The sequence below is a fragment of the Euprymna scolopes genome, chromosome 15 (assembly GCF_053919585.1).
Source record: "Euprymna scolopes isolate OS-2025 chromosome 15, ASM5391958v1, whole genome shotgun sequence".
Lineage (NCBI taxonomy): Eukaryota > Metazoa > Mollusca > Cephalopoda > Sepiida > Sepiolidae > Euprymna > Euprymna scolopes.
In genome coordinates, this window is record NC_136496.1 from 89,051,361 (window position 1) to 89,072,917 (window position 21,557).

At 37.7% G+C, this 21,557-nt stretch overlaps 2 protein-coding genes across 2 annotated transcripts in view; one reads left to right on the plus strand and one right to left on the minus strand.

Annotated features, from left to right (window-relative positions):
- Nucleotides 1–6,810, minus strand: part of LOC145293974 (uncharacterized) — a 73,902-nt gene extending 67,092 nt beyond the window's left edge. The window contains exon 1 of the mRNA XM_080140857.1: nt 1–6,810. Coding sequence (XP_079996983.1) covers nt 1–245 — 245 coding nt within the window. The 5' untranslated portion in view covers nt 246–6,810.
- Nucleotides 5,083–21,557, plus strand: part of LOC145294194 (uncharacterized) — a 23,326-nt gene continuing 6,851 nt past the window's right edge. The window contains exon 1 of the mRNA XM_080141305.1: nt 5,083–10,271. Coding sequence (XP_079997431.1) covers nt 5,157–10,271 — 5,115 coding nt within the window. The 5' untranslated portion in view covers nt 5,083–5,156. The remainder of the gene's footprint in view (nt 10,272–21,557) is intronic.

Genomic DNA, 21,557 nt, shown 5'->3' on the forward strand with positions numbered 1-21,557 from the left:
CTTTTTGGAGAGCTGAGGCTTTCTACATCAATAAACCTTGCGTCTGTACCCACGAGAAACATGCAGAGCCAGGTTGGTGCACATTTCAAAATGTCTGCTCTGTCAACATTGGAGATTGATAGGCGGCGGGTGCGATTCAAAATTGTGTATGTAAACCGGGTATACAGATGCAAAAGTAAAACCTGCTGGCTGATATCAGAAAGTGTTGAACAATGACAATATTTTAATGTCTTTGATGTATGCATGTTTATCTCTCTCTCTTCCTTTTTTTCGTTTTGTTGCTCGTTCTAGCACTCTCTTTCTTTTTCTTGCTAAGAGAGAATAATTGGATTGAACAATTTTTGTGTACGTCGGAGACAGACGTATAGCAGTTTGGGCATTATTCGCAAACGGCGCCGTTCGGGTCAAAGTGGGTCTCGAATTAAAAATGTTCCTTAAATGTTTAAGTAAAATAATTCTATTTTTATATAAAACGTAGTTTTATAAAAGCTTTCTCTTTTTTATTGCAAACGGAATTCTTCCATCCATGCCGACGACAAAAACCCTGCGCGTGTGACGCCAAGCATACCCAGAGACAGGACTTATAACAGATATAGCCGATGTCAAATCAACTCTATTGCACCCTTGATGTAAGTAACGTTTGTATCGTCTTTGTACATATCGTTTTTTGCCGCGTGGATTTAGTTGTCATGCTAGGACAACCGTTCCAGAAACGTCCCCACGACAAACTAAGTAACTCTTCCCAGCAAACGATTGTGTTACAATGCTCACGCACTGATCATTTTAAAATGTATTACAAAAAATAGGATGTACAACAATTCTTTTCTTTATAAAACTTTGTATCTAAGTGTTGTGGCGGAACTAACCTATGTTACCTACTACTAGATTATTCCAATCTCAATAAATACCGGAAGACTAAGCCGTAAGGTTTCAGTCGATATCCGATGGACCAACCTATGTCGTTCGTCAGCTACGGCGAACAACCTACCTATTATATTCTTTGCAATACATTTAGTTACTTTATTTTGGCGCCCTGTTTTTCTTTGCAACCTTGCGAGGGCTATAACAGTGATGACGTCGGATTTCGTCACTGGAATTTAAAATATCCACAGCATTCAAAACAACTTTCCACGGGAAGTTGAATTAAACAAAGCAAGTGTTCACAAAACACTAATGAAAGGAGAAAAACAAGAACTCGCGAAAACCAAATAAGTGAGTGGAAACGGTCAGATGAAAGATAACAACAATTATTTGAACAACTGAAGCGCTCAGATGAAAGACAACAAGACTAACTAATAAGGTTAGAAGCCCAGCAATATAAAAATCAATACCACATGGAGGGGCTGCTTACTCAAGTTATAAAAATAATATGTCAACCGATAATAATACCGCATTTTCACAAGACCCGAATGTATCTTTATCTCATACGAAACGTTGGTCATGTCTTAATTTGCGGAAGAATGACGAAGTTGATTTCGCAAAGTACGCAGCCATGGTAGATAAACATTGCGACCAATTCAAATTTTCAGACCTCAGTGAAGACAACTTTAAATGTTTAGTATTTGCACAAGGACTGACTTGTGGTCGAGATGCGGAAATTAGGAGTCATGTCCTAACAAAATTAGAAAATTAACCAAGCCTAATCCTACAAAAATTAACGGAAAACTGCCTTAAAATATAAATTATTAAAAAAGATTAAATGGCATTGAAGCTGAAGTCGCGCAGATAACAAAGCAGACAGACAATTAAAAAAACACGTAAAAAATATGGCACAAGTTAGGGGAAAAAGACACACATATTGACACATAGCTAAGAAAGAATGTGAAGAAAGGAAAACCCTCCGTGTAATCGTTGGGGTAATTTGCATTGGGTTAAGGACTGCCCATATTTATCAAGAAAATATTTAATATGTAAAAGAAATTGCGCACAAAAGTACTCATTGCAGACATATAATTAAATATGAAACCCGAGTGTGTTTGGCGGAGACTGAACATAACGAAGATGGGTTACTAAAATATACGACTATAAAAATTTATAATAAAGAAATAAAAATGCAACTTGATTCGAATTTAGATCTTTCGATAGTAAATATAAATACTTGAAAAAGATTGAATAATCTCACAATGTTGAGAATACACAAATTAACTTCAAAGGTGAATTTTTAGCGAACGTCACATTATTGAGAGAGAAGAAAAAAATTTAAGCTTATGTATTAAGGAATACCTACTGGGTTCGGACTGGATTCATGAATTCCAATTATGGAACCAACCAATCAATAATTTTTGCAAAACGAAAGTAAAAATTACAACAGACGCGCATGCCTTGAAAAACAAATTAAAAGGAAACTTTTCTTATTCTAGGTAATGAAAAACCAAACAGAAGGCGCAAACAAACCGATGCTGTTGTAGATCGAACAAAAGTAGGTCTTCCCTAACGAGAACAGCGCATGACTACAAACCAAGAAACCAAAATCAATCAGGGTACTCTATTGTTAGTCCTAAAGTGATGACACTCTCGCCAACCGAACCAGTCGTAGATGTCTATACGACTGCAGGCGATTTTTCACCGGATACGAAAACTTCAGCTACACCGCAATAGGTATCATTCGCAACTCTATTTTCCCAGTATTGGAATATTATTTACTGAGAGTCAACTCAAAGATATTACCACAATATGGAAGAACAGCCGGGCCGTTTTACTCGGTGTCTTTTCAAAATAGACAGTTTATCAGGGTAACGACACTAGTAAAAAACCCTGGTACAATATCGCCCCTTGATGGATTATTACAAGCGGGGTCTGATGTGAAGTTTATTGACACTAAATTACTTGTGGCGGAATCTACCCAAGCAAGTAATCAGTTGTTTTATTAAATTCTCGCGATTACATGAGTAAATGGCAATAACACGTTTTTTTTTCAGGTTAAAAGAAAAACATTCGCCCTCAACAATAAACTCTCTCAAACGTAGAGGCTATTGAAACCGTCACCGACACATTTGATATTAAGTCTCCCAAACCGCATCAGCACCAGGACATTTGGGCATAAAAAGGAAAATCACTGAGCCGTTCATGGTCCACCTAAAGAGGAAAAATACTGATACACCGTCCGGAGTTATCAGTTTGTAATACTCACCAGAGTAGCAAGCGTCCGCGTATTTGTGCATTGTGTAGATATGCGTGCGAGCGGTGGCGTGATGGAAGAGGGGTGGACTTATCGCAGGGAAGTGTTGGGTGGGAAAAGAGAAAAAAAGATGGCGCCTGGTATTTTATAAACTGTGGTCTCGCGAGATCGCGAGATCACGAGAAAACAGAGGGCACACATGCAAATGAGACAGGATAAAAAAAAACTGCATAAAAAGCAAGCTTGAGTGAGAGGAAGCTATACTGTCGTTTACAGTCACGAGGTTATTGTGTTACTATTGCGAGAGTTGGTGACGATTGAAGTTGAATTCGATACAATATTGTGGCGAAAATAACCTATGTTACATACTAATAGACTATTCCAATCTCAATAAATACCGGAAAACTAAGCCGTAAGGTGTAAGCCGATCTCCCTTACTCGTACTGGACTGGTAGCTACATGTGTGGTGTCTGCTCAGATGCTGCACTCGAATAAAATTGTCCTTTGTCAATGGAGGAGGAAACCCTTCTATACTGAGGCAAACTTTTTTTTTTTTTTTTTTTTTGCAAACTGCCAGAATGCCGCCATTTTTGGGGAGTTAGTTTTCTCATACATTACAAACGACCCTGTGTCACATTTTGTTCTCGTGGGGAAGCAAATAGGTACATCAAATCTGTTGCCAAGGCCGCTGGAAAAATGGTGGGATCTTTCTATCGATCCGGTAGATATCTCACTGCTGATGCTATTCTCTATCTATATAAGAGCCAAGTACGTCCAAGGATGGAATACTGTTGCCACATCTGGGCAGGAGCTGCTAGAAAGGACTTGGCCTACCTTGATAGAGTTCAAAATAGACTTCGTAGCCTCGTAGGAGATGTCCTTTTCTCTTCCTTGCAACCTCTATCTCACAGAAGAGATGTTGCGAGTTTGTCTCTGATGTATCGTTATTTTCATGGAAAGTGTTCAACTGAGCTCCAATCTATGGTCCCCCCTCGCCAAACTTTCACAAGAAACACTCGTCTAGCTGTAAACACTATCAATAATTCCCCCACTCTTTATCTGTGCCTAAACCTAAACGTAGATTCCATGAACAAAGCTTCTTTCTTAGAACTGCACGCCTGTGAAATTGTCTTCCGTTTTCCTGCTTTCCGGCTGACTACAATATGGTTGTCTTCAAGTCTAACGTAAATAAGTTCTTGATGAGCCGTTCCATATAAGTTATCAAATTTACCAAATTTTCATTACTAATGATTACTATATTGTCCAATTTCTACTGTACACTCTTTAACCCTTATCCTTGAGTGACCTCTTGGCCTTGATAATGTGGTGATGCCTATGTAAAAAAAAAAAAAAAAGTCGATATCCGGTACGGCAATCTAGGTCGTTCGTTTGCTATGACGAACATCCCATCTATTGTATGCTTTGCAATACATGTTGTTACTTGATTTTGGCTTTCTGAATTTTTTTTTGCAGCCCTAAACAGGGTTATGATACTAAGTTATTTTTAAGCGACAGGAACGAGTTTGAGTGGGTGCGCCCCTAAATAGTAAATATAGAAGAGTGGGCCATGTGCACAGTGACAAGCAAGCAATAGCTATATAAATTTAATGGTATAGAATAAACCTATGATCAGTTGTTAACAGATAATTATACGGTACAAACACATCGAAACACCAGTTCCTATTAAATCCTCGAAGAGCATTTTGAAGATGATTAGTTATTAATATTACATATTAAGCGTAGTAAGTACTAAAATGGATGACCATTTAAGAATACAAGTTGCTGTATGTACATTCCTTTATAGAGTGTATTCATTGTCTCTCAAGACTGAATGGAAGCTATGATGCTTCAGTATTTGATTATTAAATATACAATTTTTGAGAACCATTATTTATCCTTTATGACGTCACATAAATTCTAGCAACTTACGTTCGTCATTTATGACGTTATCAATTTTGAAGTAAAGAAGGAAGATCGTTTTGATGTCACACAATGTCATATATTTTTAAGGAATATTAGTTACTCAGACGCAAGCAAAATGCACAAAGTTTTATTCGTATATGCTGTAACACTTCGTATATTTCCTTTTTTCTCATATTCTTCGTTATTTTTATTATTGTTCTTATTAATACTGAGATTTGATATTGCAAATTGCCAGACTTATAAACTCGTGTTGGACTCTAAAAAATCCCCACCTGCATCTATCCCAACTGATCCGAGAAATCTAATTTATTCTGTGCCTCTTAACCAGCTGACCAGTCGTCCAATTGTTGCATACATTAAAGACAGCAGAGGCAAAATCGTGGTCTCACTTAATAACAACATAAGAGCGTACGCCACAACTATGGACAAAAATCAAAAGAGTCCTGCAGACTCGGACAGCTGGCGGGATTCAGGAGGAAAGCTTTGTCAATGGACTAATCCCGACGAAGATTGGCCTGAAAGACTTAACAGAAAATTGTACTCAACATCATGCGGATCAAGTTTACGCACAACCACTTTGATAGCAAAGATTTTCAGAGGAAAGATAATTTTAGATTGGTTAATGCACGTCCATCCGAATCAAACATTGCCCGCAAATAAAAGGTTTATAAGAATTGAAATTCCAGATTTGAAACTCTCCATCGACACAAATCTTTTCGAAATCAACGAACAAGCATGTACTCTAAATATCACGAAACAACCACCCAGGAATATTACTGCAAATACTGGATTTGATATCACGGCCGAAATTCTCAACAGAAAAGGGAATCCACTGACAGAGGGATTAGATTCCGTTGCATTCGTTGAACTCACCGTCAGTTACAACCAGAAAAAATTTCACAAATTATTTGGAAAAGAACTTGTCTTAAAAACTAGTCATGTTCGTTTAAGTGGGCCGTTAGTCACGATATACAAGGCCACTGGAGATTTAGTCATTCGCCAAAGGGCTTCCGCAGGCAAGGTTTCTTTTACGGATGTCCGGATTCTAGACTCTGTATCTGATTTACGATTAAACTTGACAATGTTTATGTCAAAAGATCCCTTTGCAAGAATTCCTAATTGTGAAAAATGCTATTCCGATTTAAACTATACATTCACAGTTGGTAAAGTTGTCACATTCCAAATACCTCCAGCAAGTGTACTGAATGATATACCATCTTTGACATTTACCAATAGTATTGATATTGTTCCACAAGCGTTCGCCAAACTAAAATTTACCAGCAATTATGTGGGAACAGGTAAGATGGCAATAACTCGCAATTTTCCGATCCCAGGACCTTTAACTATCGAAATAGACGACAAAAATGGCAACCGAATCTTTTCTGGTCCTGATTCAAATTTGATATTGGAAGTGAAAACGATTCCAGCAAACGTGTGTCTTTCGAGTGATTTATCTGTTCTTACTCACGAAGGTTTTGCTACATTCAATGGGTCCATATGTGACATTATAAGTTCAGTGTTTCTAGTCTTTTATTCAAAGAGAAATCCAGCAGTGAGTGTGAGGTCACAAGAAATTTCCGTTGATGGCAATGTACAGATTGCACATTTTGACCATTTCGAATTTACAGGAACCGGAAGAAAGATATCACCACATATACATTCGTTTATTCACTTTGCCGCCAATGACCTCAATAATGACGTGATAACTGGCGTGTTAACACCGTTTAACATGACACTGGCTATTACTACAGTTGAAACGGGTAATACTATCCATAGTGCTATGCTGAACTATAACATTATTAGTGAACAGGAACAACGCAGTCCGAATCGTACGATCCGTATTGCCATACTTTCTGGGGATTCACAGATCACCGCGACGATTGTCAGGCAACTGTTTCATAAACGAACACCGCAAATTTCATTAGATGAAAGAAGTGAAATGTTCACAGATTTTTCTCTGTTCAACAGAGTCTGTTGGAAATGGAGCCAGATATATAAATATTTTATTCACTTATGCGTGACTAGTTACTGGACGCGTCTGTCTCTATTGAGAACCTCAAATATCTATGTGTCGCCTTCATTGAAAAGTTATGCTCGAATTCATGATATCGATCTTACTGAAGTGATAATCGATAACGAAAAGGTTTCGTGGACGTCAGAAGTTTCCGATGTGCTTAACGCTGTAGACGACGCCATGAGGTTGGTGAAGGCTAAAGAAGTGAAAGTCATCGCTTGTTTTGCCGACCACACGCAGATTCCAATTATACTACGTATCGCTTATGAACAGGGTCTATCCTCCAGGCATGGTTATCAGTGGATATTTGTCAGCGAATCAGCGTGGGAATATCCTTTCAAGAATACATATTCATATGATATCTTTCCAAAAGCATCTAAATATTACGGGGGCACAATTCTACTTATGGATACATACAACACCAGTTTCATGCATACAAAAGACTGGGAAAGGGTTCTGAGATACTATTTCACAGTGGATAGATCATTCAACTTCGGATTAAAAGCTGTGTATCCTAATGAAGATACAAGCGCTCGAATGGCGTTAGGTTATGATGCCATCTGGTTATATGCTGTAGCTTTGAAGAACATAGTTTCCAAAAGTCTTACAGCAACAACAGAAATGATCACTAAAGAATTAACAAACGTCAAAATTGAAGGTCTATCAGGTACTTTAAAGCTAGACAAAGACGGTGATAGGGAGAGATTTGCGGCAAATATTCGAATAATCGATTCCAGTAAATATAATGAACCCCTGGAAAAGGTTGCCCCATTATATAAACATATTATGAATACACACGATAACAAATACATCGAATATATATACGAGGGTTATGAAAACAGACTTTATCATAATATAAAAATCTTATCAACCGAGACTCCTCTCTCACAAGTGTATAATATCCGTAGATTTATATCAATGACAGGGAGGTTAAGCAAAGATGATTTCCAATTTATCAAACACCACGATGAATCACGGCACCCGGAAGTTATATATCGCATGGAAAGAGTACTTCCCCCCTTCACTTGCGAAAATCCTTGTGGTCACCATCCGTCTATCTACAATGTGAACAGTTTCGAGAGTGGAACGTGCCAATCAATGAACAAGTGTAACTGCAGTAATGGATATTTTGGTAATTTTTGCCAGAAGATTGTATGTAATTGTAAATACGGCCAGTGTCATTTCCCGTTCAAATGCGTCTGCTTTGAAGGATACACTGGTAAAGAATGCCATATTCCTATTTGCGCCGGTGGCTGCTATAATGGCAGGTGCGTGAGACCTGATGAGTGCAAGTGTTTTGAACTCTATTGGATCGGTCAAGCATGCGATACACATCTGATGGAGATTCTGGCGCCTTTAATTATAAACGTTATTCTGTTCATATATCTGGGTTACTTATTTTTCATTTTCTTTCGGAGACGTATTGAACGTACGGCTGCACTTTCTAATATGAAATGGATAGTAGATTGGGAAGATGTACAACAGATACCCCAAAATTCCAGCTTGCTTAAAAGCATGAGATTAAGTAATGCTGGCGGAGCGTTGACAAATGATGTATACAATTGGAATAAACGAAATTGGATTCTGCGGAAAATAAATTCGAACACAATTAACCAAGATGACGTGAATGTCCGCCTTGAGATGGTGGAATTGATTAATTTAAATCACCAAAACTTAATCACATACGGCGGAGCATGTATCGTTTACCCCAATGTATGCTTGCTTGTAGAAATAGCCCAAAAAGGAGGCTTGAGTGAAGTTTTACTCAACGATGAAATAAAACTGGATTGGAACTTCCGTTTCTCGTTTCTGAAAGACATTTGCCGAGGAATGAATTTTCTGCACACGAAGACCAAAATTGGTTCACATGGTCGCCTCAAATCGTCCAATTGTCTCCTGGATAACCGCTGGTGCATTAGAATATCAGGCTTTGGAGCACCGACGATTCGCTATGGACCTTACTTGATAGAAAAGAGCGGAACGGAAAAGTCAAAGCAATGCAATTCAATGCAAGAAGAACTGCTTTGGACAGCGCCAGAAATATTGGAAACAGCGTCATGCCTCAATGATGTTAAAATGGGCACCAAAGAAGGTGACGTATATTCATTTGGGATCATCGCATCGGAGATCGCTACACGAGACATTCCATTCGCATATGAACGATGTTATCTATCTACTTGTACGTTGATCGACCTCATCGTTAACCGAGATGACCCTTTGCTCTCAAATGATCTAAAAATTTGGCAATCACTTGAGAAGGACATGGATATAGTGCGCCCATATATTCATGACGAATACCTCACCGGAACAAGGACAGAGAAATTAAAATTTAAGAAAATGCTTAACGATGTATGGGCTAACGACCCGCTTGCGAGAATGACATTTCAAAAAATAGCCACGGTGCTAGACAATTTATTTCCAATTCAAGAAGAATTGATGGACAATTTGATGCATATGCTAGAATCGTATTCGAAGAATCTTGAACGGGTCGTATTGGAGAGAACTGACGCGCTTGAAACAGAAAAAACAAAGGTGGAAAACATTGTGAGCCAAATGCTGCCGAAAACCGTAATCGAAGAGTTGAAGTACGGTAACAAAGTTGAACCGGAACATTTTGAATGCGTCACCGTTTACTACAGCGACATTGTTGGCTTTACAACGATCGCAAAGAATATCCAGCCTATGCAAGTTGTGGATCTTTTGAACGATTTGTATATCCTGTTTGACAGCATCCTCGCAAAGTACGATGTCTACAAAGTGGAGACCATCGGAGATGCTTACGTGGTGTCAAGCGGAGTTCCAATCTTGAATGGTAACTTACATGCTGGAGAAATTGCCACCGCATCTTTAGACCTGATGTCCGCTGTAATGATGATAGAGACTCCCCAACTAATCAATTTAAAATTGCAACTACGATTAGGCATCAACACAGGCCCTGTAGTTGCTGGCGTTATTGGTCTCACGATGCCTCGCTATACTTTATTAGGGGAGACGATGCAAATAGCTTCCACCATGGAGTCGTCGTCAAAGCCAATGCACATTCAAATTAGTGAATATACTGTGAAGATACTTAACCAACTCGGGGGTTATTTCACAAAATATCGCCGGAATATGACTGTTTGTGGGAAAAACATTAACACTTATTTTCTAATTGGGAAAAGCAATTATGCAAAACCACTGCCAGAGTTTATAGAAGATGAAAAAATGAACGATATATGATGCATGAAGCACTGAAGCAGACAAACACTTCCATACCCTTGAAGTACATTTTTTGTAAATTTGTATTATTTTCATTATTCTTCTTATCATCGATACTGTATTTGAATAAAGTGTTCAGGCCACTATCGAAGGTTTTGTAGATCAATTTCTCGATAAGTGCCACGTGAATTAGTCATCATAATTGATGTAGAAATCTAATAATATCAGCGAACATTATTTTGATGTCCGTTAGCGTCATTCATATCTTAAGTTCGAAATTTAAGTTAAGAAGTAAATAATTAGTTAAGATAACATAATTCGTTTCTATCCTAAATCCATTCTTTCCATATAAAGTCTTAAAGAAACTCAGCGAACGTCTTCGTGTGTTATTCTTTTTATTGAAAAGAGGCGACAATGAAGAGAATAAAAAGAAATCCGTATAAACACGTCACGTATGTATAAAGACGCTTATTGTTTGCCTTGTTGAAAATGTTACAATATTAGTAGTGTAAAGTTTGTAGACGAACAGCATAAAAATAGACAGTTTCATTGTCATTAAAGAGACGAACAACTTCTTGCTACATATTGTTACATATGGGATTTCAAGTAGTCTTTCTCGTGCCATGACTTTTTGGTTACTCTAGAAGGATTTATATTATTTATGACCATAATAAAGGCGTAATTGTCGACTCCATCACAAATAGTGACAGTTAAACCCTTTTTTTTACAGAGGAGTTTCCACATTATTAAGGTGTACAGTAGTAGTAAGAACAGTAGCGTAGTAACCGTTTGTGGTGGAAGTTTTGGTATAACAATTTATTTACGAAGATTGCTCAATTAGAACTTGTTTACATTAGATTAGAAGTCGGCGATATCGTAGTCATCTGGAAAACTGACCAGCAGAATAGAGTTCCATATGCGGGCAGTTCTAGGAAAGAAGTTTTGTTATAAAATTGATTACTCGAAATGTTTGCTGTACTCTCAAGAAGAAAACTTATAAAAATCTCATATTTTTACTTTTCGTAAAACTGGTGAATTTACAAAAAAAATCCCCAAATAGGTAAAAACCAGAAAAATGGAACCTAATGTTTTTACTACGTAATTTGACATAAACAATGAACACGATGCGATAAAATAAAAATAAAATAAGTAATCAATTTCGCTAATTTTTTCACAAATTTATCAAAAAAAAACAAAAAACAAAAAAACCTGCACTATATATAAACTGAAATATAATGATATACAAAATTAAAAAAATTTTTTTTTTGACCCCCTCGCTCCCTTACGCAATCTAATCAGAATTTGTTGGGAGAGTGATTGCTTTCATATTTCTTTTACGCATTAAACTATAATGAAATGATGAAATAAAAGATCTTTAATTTTGGATTTCAATCGTTGCCGATTTGTATGATTTTTTTTATTTTTCAGAAAAAAAAAAGAAACTGGAAAATATATTAAAATTATTTAAGTTTAACGAAAAAAATTCTTTGTTAATAAATTTTAACAAATTATTTGGGTTTGTAATTATAAATAATTAAAAATAGTTTTAGTATTCGAACGTGAATAATTATTTCTATGGTAGACCGATGACACAAAAATCTGTTTGCACTTCGCTGATAAAAATCTTAGTTTTATTATTTTTTTTTTAGAATAAAAATATAATTTCTAAACCAAATAAATGAAACATTTATGAGTTTAAAGTTAATTAAATTTCTTTGAGCACGACATGTTTTACAATTTGTTAATAGTAAATAAAACGTAACTTTTAGTTTATAAGTTCATACAAAAAATTTGAATTGAAAATAACTTTCCAATAAAGTTAATTCTTCAACATCATTTAAATTAGTTCTAAGCCCACGGATGTTAGTAAATGCAAGCCTCAAGGGAGAAGGTGTAGTACTTACCAACAAAACAAACGCCCGCGTGTTTGTGCCTTGTATAGGCATGCGTGACAACAAAACTTGGGTTTTTATAAGCGGAAGTCTCGAGGTTGTCAGGAATCTACAGGCGCATGCGCAAGAGAAGGGATTGAGATAGTGGTATAAAAGGCAGGTCGAGTGAGAAGGTTGGGGTTGTTGTTGTCATTGGACGTTACAGTGACGCGTGCGTTAGCAGGTGATTAAGAGGCTGTTTTTTTTTGTGTGTCAAGTCGCGCACCTCGGTGAAGATCATATAAGTCGTGCACCTCGGTGAAGGTGAAGGTCATAGAAGGCAGGTTGGTTTTGTTTGAGTTTTGACCTGGCGTTAGCGTAATTTTTGATTGTACTGTCATCATTGTCATTTAACGTTCAGCTTAGGAAAGGGGGTGCTGAACGAGTGGTTATGCAGAATACCAGACATGCAACACAGGCAGACCATCAGTTGTCCTTCCATCTACTAGGATTGTGGCATCGAGATAGCCCACCGGGGATGAGTGCAGGGTCCCTTTCCATGCGCGACATAGCACTACAAACATCCCGATATTATACAACTGTTGATGGAGCAGCCGCTCTAAGCGCTACCAAAGAGTTAGGGCCCCTATACTACCAGTCGGGAACAGTATCCAGGAACTGTCTATCCGGTACCCTCAACCCATCAGACGATGGTCAACCCAATCTACTTGCACTGACATTACGGCATTCAAGCACTCCCAAGTGCCCAGTTTAAGGGATGGGATGTGTCGGGAGTGGGGAAAACGGCGTTCATTGCCCTAGTCAGGAAACAAGACCGACCACTGAGTGTTTCTGTCGACTCCCTATGATTCGACCTCTACGCCTGGCTAATAGACAAAGAAGGAGTATATAAGCCGGGCGATAGACAGTGCCTATCTACTCCTTAAGCAGTTTAGATTTGCAGACCGGTAATTTGTTTGAGTCACCAGCTCTAGGAAGGTTGTCATCCAAGACTGGAGAGGCCTTCCTCCCCTTATGTTTAGCTTCAGAGTTTTCCTTCTCCTAGACGGATGACCTGGAAAGATCTACGCGTCCATCAGAACCGAGAGGAGTTTCCCCGTGCGTGGGTCCTAATATAGGTATTTCTGCGACCCAGCGTTGGTAGTTAATGTTACTGGGTTAGTTTATAAAGGTTATATATCTACTGATAATTATACTCCTCAAAGTGATTACGGGACATTGCTATTTCATTGTTACTGGAGGAGGGTGGGAGGAAGAGTTCATCTAGTTGCAGCAGCTAAATTTGCAAACAAGTCTGTTGGAAGGAGTTAACATGGTTTAATGTTTTTTCCTTTAGTTTATATAAAAAATTCTTCCTTTTCTTATTTCTATGTTGGTTTAGGAATAGGATAAGGCGTTACAGAATAGCATTATATTACGAATTACTAGAAAGAAATTGTACAAGCTCTGGATATTTTAGATGGCAGAAGGGTTAAGTTGTATATTCAATAGATACAAGTAACGTCATTTTTTATAGGGGGTACATTACAGTACAGGTATAATTGGGAGTGAATTATATGCTATGTATAGTACAGTAAATAGATATATGGGCAGATTTCCTGTAGATGCGAATATATGGAGATTGTAGGTATTAAGTATGTTTCCATTTCTAATGAAGATATCTTCATCTTTCGTTAAAAAAAATCAGGAAGTTGTATTTTGCATTATAGAGTATCGGTTCAGTTTTGTATTTAGCTATTGCTATGCAATACAAGCAGCTGTAAATCTAAGTACAGACTGTAGTTAGTATCTACCTGATTAAGAATAAACTAATGCATGCCTTAGGGGTAGAAATGTATAGATGTTTAGTGATCATGACTTCCAATCGGTCAGCATGCGAAGGTTATGGGCTGAAAGCTTAGGACCCCCATCCAAGTCGTGTGTAATGTATTAGTGTTAGTGGCAGCTTGGGGAGTAGAGCAGATTGCTAGTTTTCAGGAGAGGATTAAACTTACAGAAAACAGTAGGATTAATTATTAGAATTTTGAGTGCCAAGTAAAGTTTAGTTAGAGAAGAAAGAAAAATGTTTTTTTTTTTTAAATTTAACATGCAAATCAGACTTAGGCAGTCGTTTTGGAGGCATAGTACATATTGGGTATACGTAGCAATCCAGCAGGGGTGCTTGTACAGTAATGAGAGAAACTATTAGTATATGGCGCGCCGGGATTAATAATTAAATGCAGTCAGTTTGATCAAGCTCAAAGCATTGTGTATCTGTTCAGTGATAGTCCTAGCGACGTAGCTAATGTCGCTGTGCATTTTAGTTTCAAATATAATTGAAAGTAAGACTAACTATATTCGATGGTTTGATAAGCTAGCAAGGAAGCAACATTTTCAATACAAGCAAGCTTATAGTAATAGTAGATATTAAATATATTACTTAAATAAAGTCCTAACTTCATCTAATGAGAAGAGAATAATTCCCGTTTTATTTTTATTTTTTTTTTATCGCTAGTTTACTTGACTATAGCATGAGTGAGCAGTGTTTTGCCTGTTCGAGCAGTCGTCGGGGGAGGGTAACGAATTTCATCTTAGAAAGTTTGCTAGACAAGAAAAATAAATACAAATAAATATACATAATAAAAATAATAGAAAAACAAAATTAAACGAGGCAACATGATATACATTTGCTAGGAGTTAAGATGAATTTTAAAATTAGTACTTAACGTCCGTTTTTGGCACAATGGTTTGGCGTCAGTATTTGTTTGGCCGAAAGGGAATATGGCCATGTCTTGCTGGAGAGGAAGGGAATTTCTATTTCCGGGTGTTTTGTGCACGTGTGCCTATCTATTTATAGAAAAATAGTCGTTACGTTCAAGTGTGTAAATATGTTTATTTTATTTAAAATCTTTTTTTTTTTTGTAAATAAAGTCCTAACTTCATTTAACGACGAGAGAATAATTCCCGTTTTTTTTGTTTTTTTTATCGCTAGTTTACTTGACTATAGCATGAGTGAGCAGTATTTTACATGTTCGAGTAGTTGTCGGAGTAGAGGGAGGGTGACGAATTTCATCTTAATAAGTTTGCAAGACAAGAAAAATAAAGACAATGAATATACATAATAAAAGTAACAGAAAAACAAAATTAAACGAGGCAACATGATATACATTTGTTAGGAGTTAAGATGAATCACTTTTGTCAACTAGGCCATTAGGTCTTCTTTATCATTGAAATCATAAATGATTTAACTTATGACAAACCTGTTCTTTCGGCAACCTGTAAGATTTTGTGCAGACAGAAGCCGTGAAGATAAAAGAAAAAATAAACAAAAAACAAAAATGGACGCCTTTTTATACGTTCGCTTAAAATGCAAATGAAACACTTCCGTTTGGGTATAAAAGAATGGACTCGGTTATCAGAAGAGATGGATTTTGCACTTGAATATTGAAGTGGCGAATTGTGTCAGCTGTGTGTCGTGTTTTGCGGGTGGATTTTTGATTTGACTATTAAAGTGGCGAGTTACTTCAGCAGTATGTAGTGTGTCGCAAGCGGATTCTGTACCTGACCATTGAAGTGTCAAGTTGTGTCAGCTGTGCGTCGGGTTTTGCAGTTGAGAGGTTTGCGGATTACAATGTTGAAAGTATGCAGAGACATGCTGAAACCTTTCAATGATAAAGAAGACCTAATGGCCTAGTTGACAAAAGTGAAGCTGATGACAAAGCCACAGAAGATTTATGACATTGCAAGCTTTATGTCCTTGTTTTTGGAAGGTGACACCTTGTGTATCTCTAGTTTACAAAGGAAGATCAGCGAGATGCAGAATAAATAGAGACCAAACTGAAAGCGGCGTTCAATGAAGGAATTTTGTTTCATATGCAAACCCTGTGAGGATGTGGCGAACGGGTGAGGCAATCGACGTGTATGTAACAAAGGTTGGCAAAATTAGCCGGATTCGAGGGAGAAGGTCGTGAGGCTCACTTTTGTTAATGGTTTCCCAGAAAATATTTCTGCGGCACTAAAGCAGTTGCCAAATATGAAAGAGTTGCCGATTAGTGAACTAATTTCACTACCAGGGTGCTCACAGGCACACGGACCCCGAAAGTGGCATCAGTTACGAAACGAGAGCAAAAAAGAGAACATGAACAGGTCGATGAAAGACCAAGGATAAGGAAACCGTTTAGTGGCAAATGCTATAATTGTAAGGATCCTTACCTGGCGAGAGATTGTAATGAACGACGCATGATAACCTATTATGGAGGTAGTGAACCAGTGCACTACGCAAGATAATGCTGACAGGGGAACGAAAATGGGGCAACCGATGCATCGCAATTACATCAGCAATTGCGCAAAATGGGTCACTACTAACATTGGAGAACCCTCATCGATAGTGGCTGTATCACCACACTAATTCGATCAGGTCTTTCAAGTGAGTGTAGAGGCGCAACTAATATAAGAGCAGTGGATGGACATAAGTTTGCATGCAGAGGAATTAGGACCGTAACATTGGAAATGCGTGGACGACTATTGAGAACCGAAGCAATTGTGTTGGAAAATGATCGACAATGTCGACATCATAGTGGGGTTGGATATTATCCGCCAACTTGAAAGAGTTATTATTGATGAAAGTGGTAACTTGGAGATTAGAGGAGGAGATTGTGCTACAAACGTGCACCTAAACCGATAGAATAAAGAAAAATTCCAATGTGAGGTGGTGGACAATGACTTCAGTGCGAAACTTGATGGAATGAGGTGGAATGAGGTAGACTGTTGAGTGGAAGTGGACTTTAGAACCCCCACTATTAAAGACCAATGTTGATCGTTATTATAGTGATGTAAAATGGGGGGGGGGGTTCACCTCAAATACACAAACGGAATGTTCAAGAAAGATTATCACTACAGTCCTCTGTCTCTTCTCTCGTTGCCTTCTCTCCTGCCTGATCGGGAATCATCTCCCAGCACCCAGAAATGAACATCGTTTTATAGGTTCCATCTTCACACACACACACGAGATTATGCGAGAACGGACGAAATAAAAAGGCTGGCCGCCATGTTTGTTCTTCCTTTTCTTCGCCTGAACTCACTCGCTGAGCACCCACGGTAAGACTTCTCTTTCTTGCTTCTAACCACATGCCTCCCTGATCACAAGATCACATTTCATAGTCTCTCATCCACTGTGGCGGTCGCCTCTCTCTACTTGGTATCTAAGGTGTCTCGTCCTCCTCCTGTGGCTGCACACTCCCCTCCACTGCTTCGCCCTCAACTGGTCTGACGTCGAGAATGTGCCTCGGGACTCCTCCCACCACAATGTTGTTACTAGTGTTCCTCCCAGTCACGGTACCTCTACTACATACTCCATAGACCAGTTCTCGATTATCGAGAACTAAATAAGTATATTGCATGTCATTTTGTGCAGAGAAACTATGAGGAAGTGGAGGCAGATGACAAAGGCAACAAAGTTCGTGGATTTGAAATCCGCATATTTACAAGGAAACTTACTTATATTTTTTAAATCAATTTTTTGTATCATCATCTTTTTTTCCGCCGTCCGCAGCGGATGTCGGGTCGTAACAATACATAAAAAAATTTAGAAAGATAAATATACACATCTTACATTGGAACTCATTAACAATCTACACATCTCATCAAGATAACAAAAAAAACAGCTAGAGTAATTAAAGATAAAGGAAAAAATTGACAATAAAAATAAAATTGAATAAACTACAATGATTATTGGACCATCAAAAATTAAAGCAAGGAATTATAATAAATAAAAATGTTAACCAATATATTTTCAAAGATAAGCACTTTTCATCAAAAGATAAACATTAGTAAAAAATGCATCACAGATTAGCATATTTTTAAAAATATAAATAAATAAAAAGCAATTTTCAGTAGAGTAGCAGATTAAAAAAATCAATTAACTAATAGTAATCCGTGAAGCGAAATTGTTGTGAGACCGAAACTTATCTCCATTATATTACAATATGAGATAATACTATCAATAGGCAGGATCGTAATATCGTAGAATCAGCAGGAGTATTAGTAGTACACAGCGCAGCGTGTACGACTACCCATATTGGACATTATCAAATAGTAATTTTAGCTGCCATTTATCATATCCTTGTAAACTTTTTAAAATATATTTTCTGACGCCTAATCTATGTTCCATGTTTTCTTTCCGTGGTCCCAACTTTGGGTTCACATCAGTGGCAATAGAAAGGTTTGAGAAACGCACTCACCTCAAAAACTAATGCCTGAGCAGTCCCACATCATATATAAATGATGTCCAAACAATAATCGTCCAAATGATAAAGGTCCATATGGATCAGAAACGAAAATTAAAAAAAAGGCAGCTGCTCTACCAACAAAAATCAGATGAAAGACAGCAACAATTGTTCATAGAATTAGATAAACAATAAATACAATTCCAACAATTTACATTTTGAAAAACTGAACTACAGCAAAAACTTAAGCGAAGGATTACTTGTAAATTCATTAAATGTCTTTAAAACTCTGAAAAAGACACGATTTTTTCTATAACTCGATTTAAACATTTGAATACATGCCAGAGAACGACAAAATATTCGAGGCCTTATGCTCTTTGAAGATATTTTCAATATAAACTGTGAACAATAGACCAGTGAAAGAAGGCACGTCTACTATTAATAAAACTGAGAACTACCGAACATAGTAGGTTTGTGGAGTTTATATTACAAAGAAAAACAGAAACTTGGAATTTTCAGAGACTATTAAACTCTTATCGGAACTATTCGGGCCTAACACAACATTGTTTTGTTAGAGAGAGGTGTCCGGGCAATCAAAGAACCAATGTCAATCCTAGAAAAAGTGACCTGTAATAGTGTTACGGAGGGGTGCCCGAGAAATCAAAAGAGCACAATGAGAAATCCCGAGATTGAAAGCGACCTATATCCATGATGCCTAAACGGAGTTACCAAAATGATGAAAGCCTTCGGATAACCTTTTCAGAACAGATTGGATAGACAAATTCAATATATGAGATTGTCCAATGAGTACATTTTGTCGCAAAATTAAAAGTACAGTGTCTAATTCGATAAACCTCAAAAAGGAACTCAAACAAGTTTTTCCTGTTTTTTTTCCTAGCAGGTTTGAGAAATGTTCAAAATTAAAAGCTAAACTTAGGTGAAGGACAGTGCACAACCTGTATTCAAGAAGAAACTGAATATCATTTTCGGTGCACTATAACAGATCAACAAAGAATTATATAGATGTGAACAAGCAGGTATTCTGTAAAAACAGATATTAGCGAATGTGCAGCATCTACGATCAAGGTAAAAAAAAATCCAACCAAATCCGAATATGCGCAGATTTTTCCACAGGGTTAAACGATGCCTTGCAGGTTCACCATTATACTCTCCTAACCCCTGTAGAAGTTTTCAACAAACTAAATGGTGGGAAATCTTCTCCAAAATTGACATCTCAGGCGCATGGCTTCAAATAGAGGTGGATAGAGAAAGTTCCAAATTACTCTGCATAAACACTCATAAAGGATTGTACAAATATAAAAGATTGGCTTTTGGGGGTCAAGGGTGCGCCTGCAATTTTTCAGCAGGATACCATGCTGGGCGACCCTGACTAAGCAACAGCTTATTTGAATGACCAGTAAAACTACGACAGAGCACCGGAACTATATAATAAAAGTATTCGAGAAGTTACAAAGATACGTGTTTAAGGTTAAGGAGGCGAAGTTTGGCGTGTTCTTACCAGAGATCAAATACTTAAGTCATATCATAATAGAGACGGTCATTGGCCGAATCCAGAAAGAGCCAACGATAGCAGAAACATGCCGGCCCTAATTAATGTTCAAGCCTTACAAAGCTTCCTCGGCCTAGCTAACTTTTTCCAAGAGTCCATTAAGAATATGCAGAATTTGATAAGGCCTCTCAATGAACTCTTAAAAAAGGACAGAGAAAAGGACCTCTGAATGGCAAGACGCAGTCGAAAAGATCAAGAAACTCTTACTTCATATCTCCCCCTCACTCACTACGACCCCAGTCTCGCAAGTGATACAAGCTCATACGGAATCGGTGCTTGCATTCTCCATAAACTGTCAGATTGTTTGCGAAAAGCTGTAACACATGATTCTAGATCCCTACTATCAGCCGAGAAACAATATCTTCCAATGGAGAAAGTGGCTCTAGGAATAATATTTGCTGTCATAAAGTTCCACATTGATAACAGTTCATACTACAAAAGACCATGAATCCGTTATAACAATCTTTGGGTTCAAGGAAGGTCTGCCAATCTAAACTGCAAATTGATTGCTTCATTGGGGAACGAATCTCTTAAACTACAACTTCAAGATTAAGTTCCTTACATTTAAAAATATTTGACATGTGGACAGCTTAACGCTGTCGACCCATTCCCCCAAATACGGAAGTCTTAAAAACTTCATCATTACTACACTACGGACGAATTGCGAAATTAAAAACATAATCACGAATATAGTGAAAGAGTTCCCCGTGACTTTGTCCGACATTAAAAAGGAGTCTCGAGGGGAGGAATCCATACAATCCATCAAAAACTAAATTCACAAGAAAGACCCTAATGTGCCTGAAGTTTTCTCCTTCTGTGATGATTTCCTACTATATAATGACCGTGTAGTGATTCCAAACAGCCTACAAATAAAAATCCTGAGGGATTTTCACATGAGACAACCGAGGAAGAACCGTACGAAAAACCTCATGCGCTGCTATGCATATTGGCCAGACATGAAAAAAAAACATAGCAGATATGATCGAATCTTGCCAGGAATGCACGCTTGCAGCGAATTATCTAATTACAACGTACAAACCATGGCCAAACACAGACCACTCATGGTAAAGAATTCATGTGGATTGTACAGGGCCCTTAGATAACATATACTACCTCATTGTTGTGAATAGCGACTCAAAATTGCCCGAGGTCCTACAATGTAAAAGAACAACCACCAACTGCACGATTGGATTTTTACACGTGCTATTCGCGTGATTTGGGTGGTAGATTGTGTGGTGATAGATAACGCCACTCAATTTACATCAATTGATTTCAGAGACTTTTGCAAGTCGTATAAAGTGAACATTACATCTTCTCAGTATAATCTCAGGCTGAATGGTGAGACCGAGAGGGCCGTGAACACTTTAAAGAGCACTTTAAAAAGGCACTACGTACACCGATGGAAAGAGCATTGAAGCAGTTTATGCAGATGTATATGGCTCCTACTCCGAACACATCCATGGAATGCTCGCCCGCAGAAACAATGTTTGCAAGGAAAATCTAGTCCGTTTTCAATAAACTCATTCCACAGCAAGCAAAGTTCAAGAAAACCTACCCACCTCATGAGAAATATTTTTATCCTGACGATAAAGTCTTTTTAAGACATACAAAACCAACTTTGTATTCTTGGAAATGTGGT